This window comes from Sardina pilchardus, chromosome 19, assembly GCF_963854185.1.
Source record: "Sardina pilchardus chromosome 19, fSarPil1.1, whole genome shotgun sequence".
Taxonomy (NCBI): domain Eukaryota; kingdom Metazoa; phylum Chordata; class Actinopteri; order Clupeiformes; family Clupeidae; genus Sardina; species Sardina pilchardus.
In genome coordinates, this window is record NC_085012.1 from 15,173,749 (window position 1) to 15,193,141 (window position 19,393).

Below are 19,393 nucleotides of genomic sequence, written 5' to 3' on the forward strand. Positions count from 1 at the left end.
ACTCACTGCAAACATAAACACAGTACATTAAAAAATACTCATACATACCAAAATATGATCATAGGTTCAGTAACAAAATGTCTGTTTAATTAAATACTTAAAGTGGCACGGAAAAGGTAATGTGACAATGACAAACATCCTTTGACATGATACTACACTATAAAATGCCTCAATGGTTTCGGCATTTGTAAAACGACTGCTTTAAGGTCTCTAAGGACACCACCTCATTTGTCCTGTTTTCATAAAACAAAACATTTCAAGCTTATATACCTTTAAACGTGTTTTAAAGCCAATACTTCTTAGGCTTGGTTTGCACAGTATAAATGATTAATAAAATCCTTTTGTCTAATCTTAACACAGTATTGTTAATGATTTCCCCTGTAAAACGCCCATATATGCATGTGTTGTACCTTCCACAACCTCAAAAACAAATATATTAAATATTACAAATCCTTCTTAAAACAACTGGAACTTTGTACACACAAAACACTTCAATGTTATGACATGTACACATATACAGTACAATAAGAAAAGATCTAGAAAGGGGACATGCTAGCAACTAATATTACCACTGCCTTCCACCTCAACCTTTGCTATGTAACACAGGGAATGGTCCATTCTTCTCAGTCCAAAATATAAAAAACAACCCTTATTATAAGACCCCATACAAAAGCTGGACACAAAAATCCCTCCTACTATGACTGTGTTGATCTTGTATATTTGAACGGATACTGACCATATATTGCTATCATGCTTCCAGACAGATGCTAAATACACAGGTAATTTGTGTCTAACATTTGATTTTTTTTGTTTTTTGTTGCAAACACACAGGAAATTGTCTCTGACGAATTAAACGCAATCTCTCAATTTTAAAGTGCACAAAATGGCTCTGTTCTATTGGCAAGTGCTCTGGGCTATATGGGATTTTCTTGCTGTATGACATTTCACTTGTCTTTCCCCCCAACTTTTCTCTCATTTCTGCCCCTTTCTTCATCCCTCCGTCCTACCCCTCTCTGCCTCTCTCTCTCTCTCTCTCTGTCTCTCAGTGCTCCTTCAGTGAGTTGATGCGGGCGCAGATCTTGAGTGCGGGCCCCAATTTGACGTTCATGGCGGTCATCAGGTGATCCTCTGTCAGGAGGAGCAGGGCCTGCCCGTCGATCTCCTGAGCTCGGAATGACTCCGCAATCTCCTGACAGCCTAAGACCAAAGGAGGAAGTGTGAACGATTAGGCTTTACATGCCAAGTGAAAAGTGAAATCCTTCAATATGCTTTAGCCCAAAAAGGATCCTTATCACTGTTGTGTTTACTTAAAATGTTAATTTTAAGTACTGGTTCCAAACTGGTTTGGTTTGGCTTGTTAGCCGGGCACTGGAAGACAACTGGGCCCTGTGCCGCATGGATCACAAACAAACCTGGTAAGGCAGATATGAATTCCCACACTTGGTCCACCGTCCACTCAGCGGGCCTGGGCCTCGAGGACTGGTCGGGGGAGGCGGCTGGGTCCTGGGGAGAGCACGGCTCGCTCCTGGCCTCCTCGGACGCGTCTCTGGTCTCACGTTCGCGCTCCAGCTCTGTGTGTCGGCGCAGGCGGGTCTTCATGGGGGCAGCGGCCTCCTCCTCGTCGCCTCTGGGTGGCTGGACTCGCCACTGCTCAGTTGCGCCCGACTGAGCCTGGACAATGAGACACACAGGAGTTAGGTGGTGTTCAGACTGACATGCTTTTTCTCACCTCCAGGCACTCAATTTCAATCGTTTCCCAATGGAACGGTGTGACTGACTGTTGCAACGCGTCTTGTGTTTATAAAAGCGGGGGTGCAAGCAGAAAAGGTTTCTAAAAGCGTAAGTCGCTCAAAGTTAAAAATAGTTCAACTTTTGAGGTTGTGTTTTTTTTTTTAAACAATGGGTTGTTGCCTAGCTGCCTGCCTGAGCTAGCGATTTAGCTAAATATAATATAACATAGCAACAATATGTACCTGTTTCAATTTCTACATTGCATGTTTTTTACATTCACTACTTCTGAATACTGGTGTTCTTGAGGTGAAAAGTGTTTCAGTGTGAACACCGCCTTAGAGAGGAGTGGAGTAAAGAAAGAGCAGCCCACTGACTGCTCTAAAACACAGTGAAGACACAAACAATAAAACACAGTATACAATACAGTATATTGAAGCACACATATAACACGCAACGAGGGCCATAACTAATTGATACTGTTGAACTGAGTGTTGTGATGAACCATATTTTATTGACGGCCTACGGTAGGTATCACCCAAGATTTACCTCATAGGTGGATTCTGTTGGTTTGAGTCCAGGGCTGTGCTGGCCATCTTGACTCCCACTACGCCTGGCAGGGCGGAATCTTTTGTTATGACTGAACCTGTAACAAGAACAGCAGAAAATAAAAACAGGAAAAGGAGAGGTTGGGGTGTGATTGTTAGAAACTCAAAAAGAGGTTTTTGAGACTTCACTGTGTACCGTTGTGCTACATTTGCACAGGCCCACACAGGCATGATGAGGCACCAGTATCACTACCTGACAAGCCCCTGACGTTGAGACTCTTGGGTGAGCAGTGTCTGACCACATCCTGTTACAGTTATTGTGTGAATGTCTGCATTGATGCATGCATGCAAAAAAGAAAGGACATCTATACACACACATACACACACACACACACACACACACACACACACACACACACACACACACACACACACACACACACACCACTGCAGTGCCATAGTCTATACCTTTTGTATCTCCTCACTGACCCATATTCTTATTTCCACTGTTTCATTGTGTGCACAAAATGTACTTGAATGCCACTTAATGCTCTTCCATGCACTAGCTGAGTGCATGAGTCTGTGTGCATTTTGTGAGTGCAGCTCGCTCTGTGGTTTTTACTGATGACCTGATCTTGGTCGTTACTAATGACATGCCCATGATATAGAGACCTAAGCCCTTTCCTGTTGTCGTCTTCGCGGTCTAGCTACAGTAGGACTGAAATTCCCCCAGGTGTGCTGCGTTTTGCTTTTTTTGCACGCTTCGCATAGCCACGTCCCCTCGTGCAATGCGGCGGTGACAGGAACTAAAGCATAATGACCGTAGTGTCCATTTCACCACAGTGGTTTTAAAAGAGGATCAGTATGATAGCGCGAGCCTTACCGCCTAGCACAGGAACTGGAGCAGAAGCGTTTGGAACGGACAAACGAGTGAGAGGGGGCTTCTCTTCTGCAGAACTCACACTGCAGCATCACTCTTTGGCCATCTTCAAACCCATCTATTGGAGTGGTGGTGGTGGTGGTGGTGGTGGGTGGAAAGCAAAGGGAATACAGAAGTCAGACATTAATTTCCAGTTCTAACCTGGAAACGGACAACCCACAAGAACACACCCTTCTTCTCATTTATTTTTTCAATTTGTCAGCAATCTATGAAACAAATTGTGAAACACTGATACACTGTAAAATATACTTTCAAAACATTTTCCAATGTTATTGTAACCAAGGGTTGAGTAAAAATGTACTGTAATCCTCTAATGCATTTGGATAGTACTGCCTTGTCCTCAAAAACATGCACATTTTCTTGTCTTTGTAATGCAAATGGTCCCCAACGTGGCATAATCATTTGCCTGCATATCACTCACTGTCATGTGGGCCCATATCTGCATCTGTGTCAGAGGAATTGTCTGCTGGTTCCATACAGTGGAATGGTTCAGGATCTTTCAGTCCATTCATAGCACTTTCAATCTTTCGGCCTGACTGGTCCACCATCAGGGATGACCGAATGACCTGAGGAGAGGTAAAACAAAAGTCAGTCCCATATGATTAACCAATGATTAGGAGTGGCTCTTTGAGGACCAAAAGGTTAGAATAATATGACAAAATATTCCGTCAGAGAACATTATTGAAAAAGGAACCACACCGGGAAAGGCTGTAGTCCCTCTTGAATGATGAAGCCATCAACCAGGTGGGTCAGAATGACTGGCTTTGGGGCTTCTGGTTTCTCCTGGTTTTCTGGTGTTGTTGTGGAGCCGGATGAGGGGGAAGGACTGGGGTTCTGTCCCAGCAGGGGTGTGAGGGTTGAGGGAGAGGCACTGGGTACCAGGGGGTCATCCGATGGGGGGACCACAGACGGCTGGGTAGGTGACAAATCTGACGAGAGACTGGACACAGCTGCAAACCCAGAGGAGAAAACAGCACTGAGGGTCTGAAGAGTTTCTTGGTGTTTTGAGCCCCCAACTGTGTCTTCAAGGCAGCACTGCCAGGAAGGCGCTAGGGTTAGGCATGGGTTAAGGTTAGGGTTAGGGGTAAGATTAAGTGCCTTTAAGTCAACAGTGGCAGTGCTGCCTGTAAGACGACGTTGGGGGCTCAAAACACCATCGAGCGCCTGAAGGCAAACACACAAGTGCTGAAGTGTCAAAATGTATCTGTACCTGAGTGATTGTCTGATTGAGTGGATATGTCCTCGCAATGATCCCCAGGATGCACAGGAAGTGCTGGAGGCGATGCTGTTGGTGGTTGAGGGCTCTTCTGTATATTCTTTATTGGTGCTTTGCCCTGGGATTCTCCTGAGCAAGGGGGCTCAGACTTCAGGACCAGACAAAACATCAGTGAGTAGACATAACAAAACACACAACAGCAAAACAAAACAAAAAACAACCTCCAGTCCAGCAAAGTTGATTACAGAGTTGATTTGCTGGCTAAAAGCAAGCCATGATCTTTGAAAAGCAAACATGAAGATTAAACTTACTAGGGTGAAGTCTAAAGCTTTTCCAGCTGGGGTAGAGTTCAGAGTTTGTGAGTTTGTTGTAAGAGTGGCAGGTTTGTCCAGTATGGTTGTCTTCAGAGGCTGGGCCAGAGGCGTCAGTCTCTCCACTACTGGGTCTGTCCCCCTCCCCTCTACCGCTATCACTTTCTTCTGTTCTTTTGGCAGCCTTTCAGTGGGGGTTGTTGGGTGGTGTAACGCCACAGGTGACTTTGGAGGTTTCTGGACGCCACTCGGAAGGAGTCCAGGAGGGAGAATTGGGGAGGGAGGGCATGGTCTCTGAGGCGAGGGGATAGGAGAGGGGATTTTTGGTGTGGTTGTTGGGACTGGGGAGATCTGAGTGGGCACGGGGGAAATCTGGTTCAGCGGCTGGCCCAAGCTCCTTTGCGGGGAGTGGCCTTGGCAGTCCAGTTTGATAGGTCGAGAAAACATGGGAGACAGTGGCTTGGATTGGATATAATCCCGAGATGTTGCGATGGCAGCCATCTTGGACGGGTTGCTGGCCATCTGAACAGAGGCTGAGGACAGAGCGATCTTCAACAGCTGCTTGGAGGCCAAGAGCGACCGCTCCGAGGCGGGGGTCGTGCTCCCCAAGGGTAAGGCTTTCAAAGTGGGAGAGGTGGCATTCGTGGTGGTAGTGGTCTGGCTTCTCTCTGTGGTGACAGAGGGACTGGAGGGCAGAAAGGAGGATGTTGCTTGAGTGGGCATGCCCGGGGCGGAGGGGCAGCGATATAACACTGGCAAGGGCTTCTTTGGTGTGGGACCCTGGGGACTGCTTGGAGGGGTGTGGTTCTGGAGGCTGGCAGGCTGCTGGGAAGTCTGGCTATGAGATCGTTTAAGGCTGCCTGGGCTACTGGCTTTGTGTTTGGCCAGTGCATGAGATTGTACTGGGCTATAGAGGGCTGAAATGAGAATAGAATGCAATTTTGTAAGAACCTAATCATAAATATTATATACAATTACAACAAACATACAGTACGTACATATTATTACAATACAATGACATCCTACTATTCATCAACATTCCCAAGAATATTCACATATCCATGAAAGGTGCTCTAAGCGATGTTATTCAACTTTAAGCTAAAACATTTCGTCGCCATTCGCTAGCTGCCTGTGCCCTGAATGCACTGTAAAAAAAACACAGTCTCTGTGGACAGCCCAGGCTCCAAAAATAGCCACAAAAACAACTTGGTCCAGCCTGGACCATAAAAACCTAACATACTGTTCGAGCCAATCACCGACGAGATGTGCGTTTAGGAGAGTTTCAATTGCATGAGAGGAAGGGGGAGGGAGTATAACAGTACTAGCCTAGAAATCTAGACGCCCCTAGCGGCAGCAAATGTAATTTGGCTGGCGGGGCAGTCTAGGCACGATCCATAGAGCCAGGGAGCTGTTAACTCGAAAAACCAGTGGGCCAATCACAGCGTGTATAGAGTCGGTGGATGGGCTTTACATAATGGTGACTGACATGCGACCAGAAGTTGCGACGGTAACGCATCCTGTTATTTGAAAACAAGAAGATGATTCGTTTAGCGTTATCCTATTGCGTGGAGAGGGAAGGTTACGCATCCTGCTACTTGAAAACAAGAAGATGATTCGTTTAGCGTTATCCTATTGCGGGGAGGGAATTTGAAAGACAACTGTTTATGCCACCCCTCCGATTGAGCCCTGTCTACGGTGAGTGTCCAGACCCTACATCTTGATGTGGGTCTGGCTCGTCAGGCTATAACAGTACAGTATAACATTTAAAACATGAAGAGCTAACCATATGTGTACCTGAAACCACAGTCATATAGTCATTGTGTCAGGTTTATTTTTGTTTTATGGCAATTCCATTTATAGGCGACGGAGCATCAACAGCTGTTTGGACCACAATGATCACTGCATAATGTGCACATGCGAATGACACACACACACACACACACACACACACACATACAATACACACACTGTACATACATCCTCACGCATATACAGCCACACATACTACCTACACAAAGGTGAATCAATACACACACACACACACACACACACACACGTACTGTATACACACAGAAACATACTGACATGCATTAAGGTGTCACCAAAGTATCCGTTCTCTTTTGTTGTAGGCTTGTCTAATGGGAGCAGTGCATACAAGCTTACACACAAACATTCACACACACACACACACACACACACACACACTTACACACACATACACACACACACGCATACACACGCACACAAACACGCACGCACGCGTGCACGCATATATGCACACAGGCGCACATGCACAGTCTCTCTCTCTCTCACACACTCACTCACTCACACACACACCCACACACACAAGCACACATACACTGGAACTTGATATTCAAGTACTTCAGATTGTGTATATTCTTGTCTTGAATTACAGTATTAAGCACTGATTGAGTAAGACTTGATGCCTACAGAGTTAATGGAGTAGGGGATGAAGAGGACTTGGGAAGTGTGTACAAAGAGTACAGTTTACAATGTGGTAATTCTAGTTAATTGATATGTGACTGATAATTGATTGAGTGTCCAGACGGACGATAATGCCGGTAACGTACATGGAGGTGGCACGGTGAGGTGACGCACGGGTGGCGTTTTCGCCCCAGCTTGGGGAGACGTGGGACAGCCATCGCCGACTTTTGACGCCTCTCTCCCGTGACCAGCGGGCGTCTGGCTGAGCCTCAGTGGGGCGATGGGGGCCCTCGGACGAGGCGCTGCCGATGGTGGGATGGTGGCCGAGGCTTTGAGCGGGAGATTTGGCGGGATTGTCAAAGTTCCTGGTGGCGGCGGACGAAGGGTCAGGCTCTGGAGCTGAAGGCAATGAGAAGGAGAAGGGGGAGAAGTTTCACTATTGTAGTCACTCTTCGGCCAATGTACTCCTTGAGTCAATTGGCTTAAACAGTGATCCTCTCAAACAAACCCTCGGACGCCACGACCTATCCACAGCAGAAGGGCCATTTTCTCTCAGTCACATCCCTATGGTCACATCATGCATAGATCGTAACACACACACGTTATCAGACGCTCACCTGTGAGGAGGAAAATCGAGAAGGAGAGGACAGGACAGGCAGCTCAGGCCGCACTGTGGAGGTCAAGATCAGCTGCTAGCCCAAGGATTGGCAGCACAGAAACAAACAGGCGAAGAAGACAGAGTGAAATTATACAGTGATGTATGCGAAGACAAGATAGTGGCAAGCAAGGCTTGAAGAGGTGATTAGTCTATCCAAAAGGAGAAAATATCATCAGGAGAAAAAAGTACATTTAGTCTGGGTCACTGATATGAGATACATAACTAATAGCAAACCTATTTAGAAGAATCCCCTAAAACATTGCTGCAAAATTTTGACTCCAAAATTACAAACCAAAAAACGTGACAAGTGACTAAAACAAAAAAAAAAGCATGATCTCTTAGAAGGGAAAGAACGAAGGAAAAAAAAGTAAACCATCTTTTATGCTCAATCCTATAAATATCTCATTCCAATGTCTGAGACTCTATCAAAGGTCCCTCACAATGGCTCAAGAACATGAGCATTTGATGCCACAGCAGAGAGCCTGGTAGGGTTCCCGTACCATTTGTGCTCTCAACAGCATTTGGGCAGGACTGGTACAAGAGCTTTTCCCCAGGAGCAGAGCGTGCGAGGCTATCCTTTGGTTAGCAGTCACTGGGATAGGACTCTGGGAAGCTCGGACCATGTGTGTAGACCCAGGAGAACTGGGTGATGTGACCTAGAAATCAGAGAAACAGAGCAATTCAGAACGAGAGTAGAAACAGGAACGGTTAAGAACTCCCTGAGCCCAGACATTCTTGTGATGGTCTTACAGAACATCTGAACATGTCTGTTAGAGCATAGCCTTACCGCAGTACAAACATATGCTCATGTGGTAAAGACTAGTTCACAAGGCAAATTAAACTTTTACTACAGGAAAACTTCACTTATTTCTGCCATAAATCATGGGTCACTCCATGTTTTCAGTTTCAAAATGAAAGAATAGCAGATTTGTTTAAGAAAACCGATGCCAGATAGCCCTGTAAAGAATTTTTGCTACACTCCTCAGAGTAAAAAACATACTGGTTTGGGAGACTGCTGTGGTGATGACACAGGCGTTCCTTCGCTGGTTGGTGATGACAAAGATGGCATCTTGTCCCCAAACAATCTGACCTGAAATGGAAAAGCATTCATGGGTTACATTGCAAGTAGATTTCAAATGCAGACATACACATACAACAACAAAAAACATGATCACAGGGTTTCACTGTGGCAAGACTCAGATAGGTGTGGTGAGCATGCCAGATCAAAGGAATGACAAACAAAAAGAATGAGAACATGCAGCCCAAATGCATGCAGGGCAGAGGCACTTCCTTCAACTCCCTACTCGCAGCCAAGTATTAACACAGTTATAAAACAAAGTTAATAAAAGTTAATAACAGTTAGATAACAACATGCAGACATCAATATCAAACATGGGAAGGGTGAGATGCAGGACACAGGCATATGAGATGATTACAAGTAGCCAGCCTGGCAGAATTACAGCCATTTTAAAGCCATTTTAAAGCATTCTTTGGATGGGGCAGAATCGACGATTTCCTGGCATTCTGCACCTGCTGTGCAGCTGGCAGATGGCTTTGCCGTTTCTGCTGCTGTAGCTGCTGTTGCTGTTGATGTTGTTGTTGCTGAGCTGCTGCATGAAACGAGCCATGCTGCTGCTGTTTCTGCTGCTGCTGGACTGTATACATCTGATGCAGCAGCTGTGCAGCCGACCCTCTTGGTTGGCGACTGGGCTGGTGGATCACCTAACAGGGGCCAAGTATCACAGCAGATTTCACAGTATAGAGAACGGGGAAAGGTGGGGGGGCGACCCCCAGTAGCGACTAAGGGTGAAGGTAAGACTGAATATGTGTGAGAGGATGGAGGTTGTAATTGTGACTGCTTGACAGCAAGTGGAGGTCCACTAAGACAACTACCGAGTGGAGGTGTGAGAAATGCTTTGAACTGTAAAGAAAAGTGCATGTGTGAGAGGAGATCTCGGTTACCTGGACAACTTTCTGGTCAGTCGGGGTGGGGGTCGTGTGGAACGTGGTGATTGTGGTGTGAACTGAAGTGCTGCTCTGGTTGCCATTGGCCTGGCTGGGAAGAATTTTACCAGTGGGCTGTTTGAGGAGGTTGTTGCCATTCGTCTGGCTGGGAGGTTTGTTGATCTTTGTCTGAATGGAGAAGCTGTTGCCATTGGCCTGGTTGGAGGGGTTGCTCGCTTTGGGCTGGTTAGCGGGATTTACAGTTGGACTTTGAGCTGGACTTTCTCTTTTCTCCGTTTCAGATTGTCTATTGGGCTCCCTGTCCATCTCTTTTGTGGGTCTGGTAACAGGAGGCTGTAAAAAGAAACGTGTACAGAAAACAAAGGGTTTTACTAACCATAGTGCCCCCCGCTCTACAGATGAGGCTTTCCTTTCACTTATGAAAGCCCACGTGCAGAGAATTGTTATCATGCCGTGTCTTATCGTTGTCTTTTAATTCAAGTGAATTTTGATGAAATGTTGGCTCCAGGCATGCATGGTGTAAAGTAAAGGAATGTGCCGTTATTTAAAATGTAAATGGCAAACATCTGTAACATTTACGTAAAAGTTGACGAAACATACTAACCACTGAACTTTGCAACTGAACTTTAAACCAAACCAATGCAGCATGATTATTTTATTGCTCTGGATCATATGCTGTTCTGTTGTTGACTCTGAATTTCACTGAGAGCTAAATCAAAACATTTTAAAATCTCAAAATATCATCTCTAATATCTACCTGGCATCTCAACATTTTGAATCAGTAGCTTAGAATTTTGACTTAGTTTGTGTTTGTTTTCTCTTTTTTCCAGTGAAATAAAAAAGAGAATCGGCTTCCATACAATCAGGCAGCCCTACACCAAAAAATAAAAGTATCATTCACTCTCACTGAATCCCAATGAAGCCATACATAAGCAAACAGAAACAGAACTTAGATGACGTGTTTTTATTAGACCTGCAAGCTAGGCCCACCTTTGTTGCCCTTGATATGGGCAATGCATGTAGGCTAGGGCAATAATAAAATGCAGTAGACACTTTGGCCTACTTAAAACTGTAGACCCTTCCAAAGCCATCAAATATCTATTAACTAGCATCCCTTACAAAAATAGCTGCACTACTTCAAGAGAATCAAAACAGCTGTTTTGGAGGAATTCTTTGCAGTTTATATGCAGGATATGGAATATCTTGGACATGAAAAAAATACATTGTACTCCATAGTGCTGCAGTTAACATCATTTTGCTGTAGAAATAGTATATTTAGAACATCAAAATATTATTGTACTGCATCATACTTCAGACTATAAATAACATTTCTTACTGAAATCAGTTAGATAGCTGTGTCTTATGCTCCCTTTCAAGACAGTAAATGATCGACCACAATATGAAACAGTTGTAACAAGACTCGACACTGAGAAAATAGGAGGCATGATGTGTTATCTTTATGTGGGATTCAGAGACAACTTGGTTCAAAACATGATACAACAAGCAAGGCGTCAAACCAGTCTTGAAACAGGATTGAAGCACGGAGTAGGTTGTGTGAAGATAATGTAGCCTAGTAACCAACAGTGGGGCTGCTTAGGTAGGTGAGATTGAGTAGACTAGGTGACGGTGCATTTTGCTAACAAATCCTTCAGTGGTTTCGCTGTGGGCTGCTCAAGCTCACGCTTGCAGAACAACTTGACTCGCCATTCATAAATGCCCAAAACTAAAACGGCCCAAAACAAACTAGCTACAAGCTATTAGACTGAAATTGCCAGCTCCTCGCCAGCACAGCAAATATGTAGTGAGCTTCATACACTCATTTTATTTAGATGTTTACCTACCCTACACACACAAATAGCAAAACATCCAAAACTCACTCAACTTTTAGACCAGACTTTGACGCGGCAAAATCAACTTCTAAATGTACTGTAGGCTGTAATATTCTGTTCTGTTCTGCAACGTGTTTATCAGAACAAAAATATTAGAATGGCATAGTGACTTACTTATGGGACCAGTCGACCCATTTAAAGAGTGATTATGAATCTGTCAACAGTGTCCATGCATGACCTCTCATTCCAACGATGCGTAATGGAAAGGAATCATCAAAGAAACAGATTGCAGATGGACAACGTATTAAGCGTTATAAACATGCTTCCCAACGGCCACTTTTACTTCGAGTAGCACACAGCCTAGGCTAAATGCCTGGCCTCCTACATATTCATATTTATCCTGTTGCATGAACAGGTTAGTCTACGCAGCAATGCCATCAGTGTAGACTGACCATATTTACATTCCAGTTCAGGCTCTGTGCCGTAGATAACCGCGGTCAAACAGGAAGTTGTAAACGACCAGTCTATATGCAAATTCAACTGATATGAAGTAAACGGCCACATTTATCTTATTTGTATATCAGTATTCGCTTAATCTGATCAATAACAATGAAATAATGTCGAGTCTTAAATACGAGCAGAGGTGGTTTTCTGAGCGCAAGGATAGCCGATTGAGCCGTGCAATTGTATGCCATATAGCCTCACATATTATTGTAGAGAGAATATGACTCCAAACACGTACACATTTGTAACATCTGAAATCATCACAATAGGAATTTCTGCGAAAGACGATTTGTCACACAAGTTAGGCTACCATAAAGAAGCGCTAAGCGAAATATGGCTACACTGTAGCATACTGTAACCATGACTGTAACCTGTCACCTGCATCATCCACATTAAATGCAGCATTTGTCTGAAAATCAAAATAGCGCTGTGGAGGCCTACTATTTTATCATCGTCCCTGCATTTATATTATCACCAAATTCGAGGTTTACAAGCTGAAAAATGGGCGTGTATGCGCAATGACAGAACTGATGTGTACAATTTGCATGTCATACTTCCTTGAATTCTAGGACTGTCGAAATCGACACCGTGGTTCTTTTCTAGGCTAATCATGTCCAATAGCCATCAAACTCGCAAAATCGGAGAGACGATAAATCACCACAACTTTGCCGGACATTGGGTAAATGCTACAAAATGAAAGTCATGAGAGGAGAAAAGCTTTATCTGGAGCAAATATGCACGCATGCTCTATATTTCGATCAAACGAGAAAAAAAACGGCGTGTCAAGAAAATTCTTACAAAGCCCACAAGTCTTAACTGGCAGCTTATTGCTCCTACCTGCCCGAAGTCAATAAGAGAGATCATTCATCACAGAGTGACCGTTTCTGGCGAGCGTTACAATCCCGTCATGTCCTAATGCGTCAAAGGTAACAGTAGAGAGAGTGGTGATACGCCGTGCTCAGGCAGAATCATAAAAGCGATACAGCACCACTTGGAGTGTAGGAGGACCTCATACAGTAACAAACCTACAGTGACAGCAGACCTCTCCCAGCAAGGATTTGAATGTTTAGACTGTTTATATTAATTTGCAAAAAGTCTAATTAAAACGCAATTAACAGACATAGGCTAGTTAAATGGAACCAAACGCATAATTTGGCAGTAACAGGCATTTTGCCACATGCACCTGATTTATTCTAGGTAAATAGCCTAGGAGAAATGCATTGCATAGTTGGTTCTCTATCAATTTTATTCTGTACAGAGCCGAATTTACGCATATTGTTATTTAATAATTATTGATAGGGTTATGTCTATTTTCCAGCAGTTTACAATCCCTGTGCCTTCATAGTCAATCAAGTCCTGTTCCAGTTTTTAGTAGATTTATCTGGACTAGCCTATGTTTAACCTATAAAGTAGGTAGACTGGGTAAACCCAGCCCGATCTGCCGGCGAATGGATTTCAACCTGCAGTTCAGGCTGGAAACCTGCACATCTATCTCTCCTGCTTCCACAAATTTGCAGGGACCAATCACAAACTGTCTTATCCACCTGGCGCACCCAGATCTAGTCTGATCGGTTGAATCACTAATTAAGTGTACAGATTAATTGATCATGCGGTAGAAATACAGCGCAGACTCCCTAGACTGCAGGCTAAATTTCAAAAGATTGAGTTTGGTCTGTTGCCTAAGGTAGCCTAAGCTTATTTGTGTCATTGTGTATTTCAAGAATGTATCATTATCTTATATAGGCTACATTAGGTCTGACAACAGGTTAAATATAATAAATAAGGTAAATCATTAGGCTACCTAACTGTTGGTTGAACTTGAACGTGACTTTCTGCGTGAAATGCACATTTTACTAGGCACACATCTCCCAGCATTCTTTGCCGTGTTTAATGTGCTGTTAATTGGATTACCATGGTGACAACCTTTGTAATCCGGGGAGCAGAAGTGAACAGCGGTTTAGTTGGCCATGTGAAATGCGCTGCCCATATGGCCACTTAATCCCCGTACCCTACTGTTCAGAAGAAGTTGAAAAAAGACAAGAGGTCAACGAAAAATGCCAGTGCAGGTGAGACAACTGGGGATTTGATGCTTTGCGGATAGACATTCTCGTGTAGACTAGTTGAATCGTTTGGTGCGTTAGAAAGGCCTATGAAAATGCCCAACACTAAAAGTATTAAACCAAGAACAGTTGAGATTAAGCCGAAAATCGTTGGCAATAACGTCAAATCGAAAACTGTGGAAAGTCCACAAACTAGGCGGCCTAAAGTTAACGTTACGCACAAGAAGAGAGCATCAAGTTGCACAAGATGTAACGTTACCTCCAGTCAGCCCAAGGCCGAGTCTACCAGACCTCCGACGAATACCGAAGTTGTTAAATGCGACAAGAAAGGAAAAACATGTGCGACCTCCTCTAAACACCAGAATGCGCCTATTGAACAGAAAGATGAACGGACTACAATAAAACCTGAGCACAGAGTGATACATGAAATTATAAGGTACGTAGGCCTATATGAGCATTTTATTTTAAAAAACATCTTAAAGCTGTTTGAAACCATATGGCCGGCCAGGTCCACTTTAATTTAGACCTAATCCTTGATGAACCACCAAATTGCTGATGACGTCCTGTAAACCGGTTGACCATATATTCTCACAGTTTGCATTTTTGCAATGTTATAAGACAGTTTAGGCTATTAATCTTGATTTTGTGACCGTTGGTGTCTGCAAATCATTTGCATGACACCTTTTTGCATTTTCTGTGTTATCAGTCATAAAGCTTTCACAGTCATTCCGCCAAATCCAAGGAAGAGAATTGAAATCCAAAAGCGTAAGTCTTTTTTGTTCTGTTTCATGCATGGCTTAATATTGCTTATCAGTGGTAGTCTAGGTGATACATGCAGTATACCCAATTAAAAAGCATCACCATTTCATTAGACCCACTTAGAATAGGCAAGGATACATGTAAGTATGAACATTTTAGGTTGATCACAATATATACCCACTACAGCTAACATCACAGTATCCACTATAACTAGAGTACACCACTGTTGATTATGAACATGAGGTTTTGGTAGCCAAAGCCAACCAAATCTGGTTGGCACTTGTACAGTTTGTTAGCCAAAGAAAACCGGGCAACCATTAATGTCGAGCCCTGCTTCCCACTGATGTACTGTTTGACAGTGAAGCCTGTTCATATTTTGTGTGTCAGAGGCTGAAGCAGAGCTGGCTGCTCTTGAGGATCTACGATTGAGTCGGGCCATGGGCTACATTTCTTTAGCCCCCAGCTCCGTGGGTGAGTCACTTTGCTGTTTGCAGGATTGCTGTGTTTGTATTACTCAGGTATGTATGACGTGAACAGATCATTGTTAGACTCAGTCTAGGTGTACTCAAGGTTTAAAGGTCCAAGGCACTGTTGCAGAATTCAGGTGCGGATTGGGTCATTTAAGATATGAAAAAAAAAGATCATTATGCTATGCATATATCCAATATATCCAATATACTCAGGCACAGAACTTTTACTTGCTTTAAGCCTTACTTGCTTTAAGCCCTGCATGTCTACCAAGTAATATAAATTAGTTTATTTTGAGATGTTAATGTTAGTGTATAATATTGAACTTAAAGGCACCCTTAACCTACAGTTGAGGAGCCCAATCATAAATAAACCAAATATGCATTTTTGTTTGCGACAAAGGATGAACGTAACTCTGATGTAATGCACCAGCAGCAGTATGTAGAAAAGATCTCTGAATTCCTGTAGCATAGCATCTCTTTTCTGTTTCGATTTCAGAGGGGGGATGGGGGGAGGTCGTTTCCTACCTGAAACTAGAAAGTTGCTAGGTGAAGGCAATCGCCTTCACAGGGCCGCTCAGACAATGGCAGAAGTGCTGTTCATCATGTATTCAAAATTGTTTTGAAAACGTTATGCTAAGGTCAAAACAACTATTAAGGGTGCCTTTAAGAAATAATGTACCAATTTGATGCACTAGGTAGCCTATATCAATTTGACACATTGATTGCATACAGTAGTACCACGCAATTAGATTTGTTGTTTCAGTATATTGTTGTAATGAAAGCTGCATTGTTGTGTTTTTGTAATACTATTTACAAATACCCTATATGCTCTGGTTTTATTCAAGTATGATACTGTCTTTATAACATTGTGATGTGGCCTAAGATGCTGTCACAGCATTGTACATTTACAATTTAAATACCGGGTTTGTAGTATATACAACGGACAGAAGAGGGCGCCTCAGTGTTGTGTAAAATGCCTTGAGTTCCTGGTGTTGAAATGAAGCCCCACCAGGTCATTGAAACTGAATAATTTTGAGCCATATTATGGTTATTGTGTCTTTGATACAACATAAATGTTATGAATTGATCCATTACTAATAGTATGAGATTGTCCCACTAATGTTAGGTGGCCGTTTAACTCTGGAGGAAGTCAGAAATCGTCAACAACAAGAAATGCAAAAAAGAAGAAAGCAAAGACAGGTGGGAGAGTAGCCTACTGCTCAGCATGATGTTATAGTACACAGTATGGGTATATGCCAAATATTAACCGTACAGATTATATTAATCCTCAACAATAAATATGTCCCTCTACTTGTAGGTGCAACGATATGATTTACAAACATCCCCAACTGTCATCCAGTAAAGCGATCATCAAGGAGGGAATCTAAAGCATTTTTTGTGCAGCTTTACATATGACTTAAAAAGATTCTGAGCAGCAATAATGTTTACGCAATGTTACAATGTTTACAGTAAAATAGGGACTTCTCAGTAGCCCAATGCAAAGAAAATGTGGACATTCAACATGTCAAACCAGTTGCTGCTGTGCCCGGTGTACATACAGTATATGAATGTAAAGATATAAAATGTACAACATGTTGTCTGTCAATTAAGGAATTTCACCATGGAGTTAAATAAAACATGAATTTATATTTAGAAAATCAACACAATGGATAGTCTTGTTGTTTGGAGCTCACAAGGCAAGCATTTCCCTGTTACCTAGCAACCCATTTTCCCCTTTGATTTAGCTTCTTACCCATGTGTATTTTGAGAACTTTCTACTTTCAAGCCTCCAAAAATATGAAGCAGAGCTGACGAGTTTCAGAGTGGGTGTGGAGTGTAATGAAGTAGACATGGCCGGGGCATACTGGGGCCAGTTGGACGTTTGTGCCTCTGCAATGTAGTAGCCTATGGCTTCCCCTATTGGCAACATCCTGGTGGTCATGAAGATGGTCAGTTGGCCTGCATTGCCCAGGGTTAGAGAGTAATTAGTTACATGTAAAGGAGTTATTATTATTATACAATTACAAAATAAACTAGAGAAAGCAATTCCAAGGAATTACGAGTGCATGAAAACGTAAACATTTCTGCAAAATATTGTTAGACAATGTTTCAAATATCATTCAAGCACAAAGATAGAGGTGACGTAGAAAAAAGGTTGATGGGAGTCATATAGTTGATGACAATTAACTAGAAAGCAATTCCAGGGAATTATGAGTGCATGAAAATTGAGACAGAGATAGAGGTGTAGAGAAAAGGTTGAGGGGAGTCATAGTTGATGACAATTAACAGTTGGAATGAGCAAAAAGTTAAACAGTTGAGTAGTTCAAATAGTTGAGCTATTTAATAGAGAATTATTGTGTGAGGACTTTTATTTTGAAACAGTTGTGGGCAGAGGAAACTGTAGTTACTAATATATAGATTGGTGATTACAATAGGGCTAAACAAGCTTTAATGTTTATTTGTAGGATATAACATTCCCTCAGTAGCCTAATATTTCTTTTTCATTGTATTGCTGTGTAGAGCTCCATTCATTAGGCGGTGTGCGCTGAAATATTGAGCATTGTTTTTCTTTGGTTCTTGTTTGAATGTGTTGCTTGTTTTTCCATCTAAAAGCAGTGAGAATTAATAACTTACATTACTTTGATTAAGTAGCCAAATTAAGATGGTAACATTACATTTTACGATTAGTAATCTTCAGGCTATTACAATTGAAAAGTCTTCAAACCTAGATTATAACAGTTTCTTTGCGGTATCAGTTTATCACTAGATTTTATCTAGTGGCGTTCATTCTATACTGTAAGTAATTGTTTTTTGGGTATTTTCATCTGGTTGGTCAATTAAAAGCTGTTCACGATCATACTTGAACCTTGACAGATTTTGATATGCTTCAGGCTTTCTCTCTTTCCCTTTGATAATAGGAGTCTATTTAATGCCGCTTTCATGTGAACTTCACCTTGAAGGCAAATGAAGAGACATACACCTACACAAACCTGTTTCTCAAGCTGAGACATTAGACTCTATACCCTCGAAATCCAGTCCAAATCGAAGTCCTCTAGGCAATTGAATAATGTTTTTTCTCAAGGTTCAGTTTGCAAATAACAATGGGACAAAATATACTGAAGATCCCAGTTTGATTGTATGAAATGCTGTGTAAACAGAAAAGTACAATTACAAATGTTCATGTTCAATTAAAATGGAACATTTTGTAAACAAATTGTAACAGTGTCTTTGTTGTAGGCTATAGGCCAGGGTATGTTTGTGTGTGTTGTGTTGTGTGTGTGTGTGTGTGTGTGTGTGTAGCCTACTGTACGTATGAGTCCACATCTGTGTCTGTTCATGCCTTTTAGCCTGATATTCGTGATATGACTGGGGTGTGTTTGTAAGTTCACAATGAGTCAGTGTGAGAGTGTACTGTTTCCTCTAATGGCTTGGCTGCATGGCTTTAATGTGGCCTGTCTAGGCGCTGTGCCAGTTTGTCTGCTGCAGTTGCCCCACACCTGTCTCCTACCTAAGACATACTGAATCACTCACCACTTGCAACCCGAGGAAGTGAATCCGACACAACAGATCCTATGACAGCAGCCATCTGAGTTTCATTAGAAATGCTGATCAGCTGAAGAAATATTCTGAGAAGAAGTGCTCAGGGGATGAGGTTAGACAGCCACTGAGGGAGCAGCACGAGGCTAATTTCCCCCAAGTAAGTTCTACGAATATTGCAACCAAAACAAAAAAAGGCACAAAACACTTGATTGATGGCAGCACAGTACAAAAAATGGCAGTACTGGGCTTTACTCACTTGGCATTCATATGATCTAATCATTGGGAAGAGGCAGAGTCTGTAGCGGACAGGCAGCATACAAATGCAAAGCTTCATGCAAATGGGGGTGGAATTGTCACTATTTGCAGTATGCTAATAGTCTGATGGGATGAAACAGATAGACAAAAGAAAATGCAAATTCA

General features: G+C 42.8%; 1 protein-coding gene and 1 long non-coding RNA gene across 4 annotated transcripts; one reads left to right on the top strand and one right to left on the bottom strand.

Moving 5' to 3' along the window:
* Nucleotides 1-61: 61 nt before the first annotated feature.
* si:ch211-230g15.5 (polyhomeotic-like protein 3) lies at nucleotides 62-13,091 on the bottom strand. Of its 3 annotated transcripts, none has more exons than XM_062522019.1 (15): nucleotides 12,982-13,091; nucleotides 9,809-10,144; nucleotides 9,377-9,568; nucleotides 8,847-8,936; nucleotides 8,347-8,502; nucleotides 7,806-7,877; nucleotides 7,335-7,587; nucleotides 4,744-5,660; nucleotides 4,427-4,580; nucleotides 3,916-4,166; nucleotides 3,638-3,782; nucleotides 3,160-3,274; nucleotides 2,278-2,374; nucleotides 1,413-1,671; nucleotides 62-1,197 (listed from the first exon to the last, which is right to left on the bottom strand). In XM_062522019.1, the coding sequence occupies exons 1-15, from the start codon at nucleotides 13,006-13,008 to the stop codon at nucleotides 1,043-1,045; spliced, it is 3,219 nt and encodes a 1,072-aa protein (XP_062378003.1). In that variant the 5' UTR covers nucleotides 13,009-13,091; the 3' UTR covers nucleotides 62-1,042. The 3 variants fall into 3 exon arrangements, with proteins under 3 accessions (XP_062378003.1, XP_062378004.1, XP_062378005.1); XM_062522020.1 differs by lacking the exon at nucleotides 12,982-13,091 and adding an exon at nucleotides 11,815-12,674; XM_062522021.1 differs by lacking the exon at nucleotides 7,806-7,877.
* Nucleotides 13,092-14,085: 994 nt separating this feature from the next.
* On the top strand, nucleotides 14,086-17,123 carry LOC134066159 (uncharacterized). The gene is made up of 5 exons (XR_009936381.1): nucleotides 14,086-14,640; nucleotides 14,911-14,969; nucleotides 15,351-15,434; nucleotides 16,560-16,633; nucleotides 16,752-17,123. It is a non-coding gene; the product is annotated as an uncharacterized LOC134066159 (long non-coding RNA).
* Nucleotides 17,124-19,393: the final 2,270 nt, after the last annotated feature.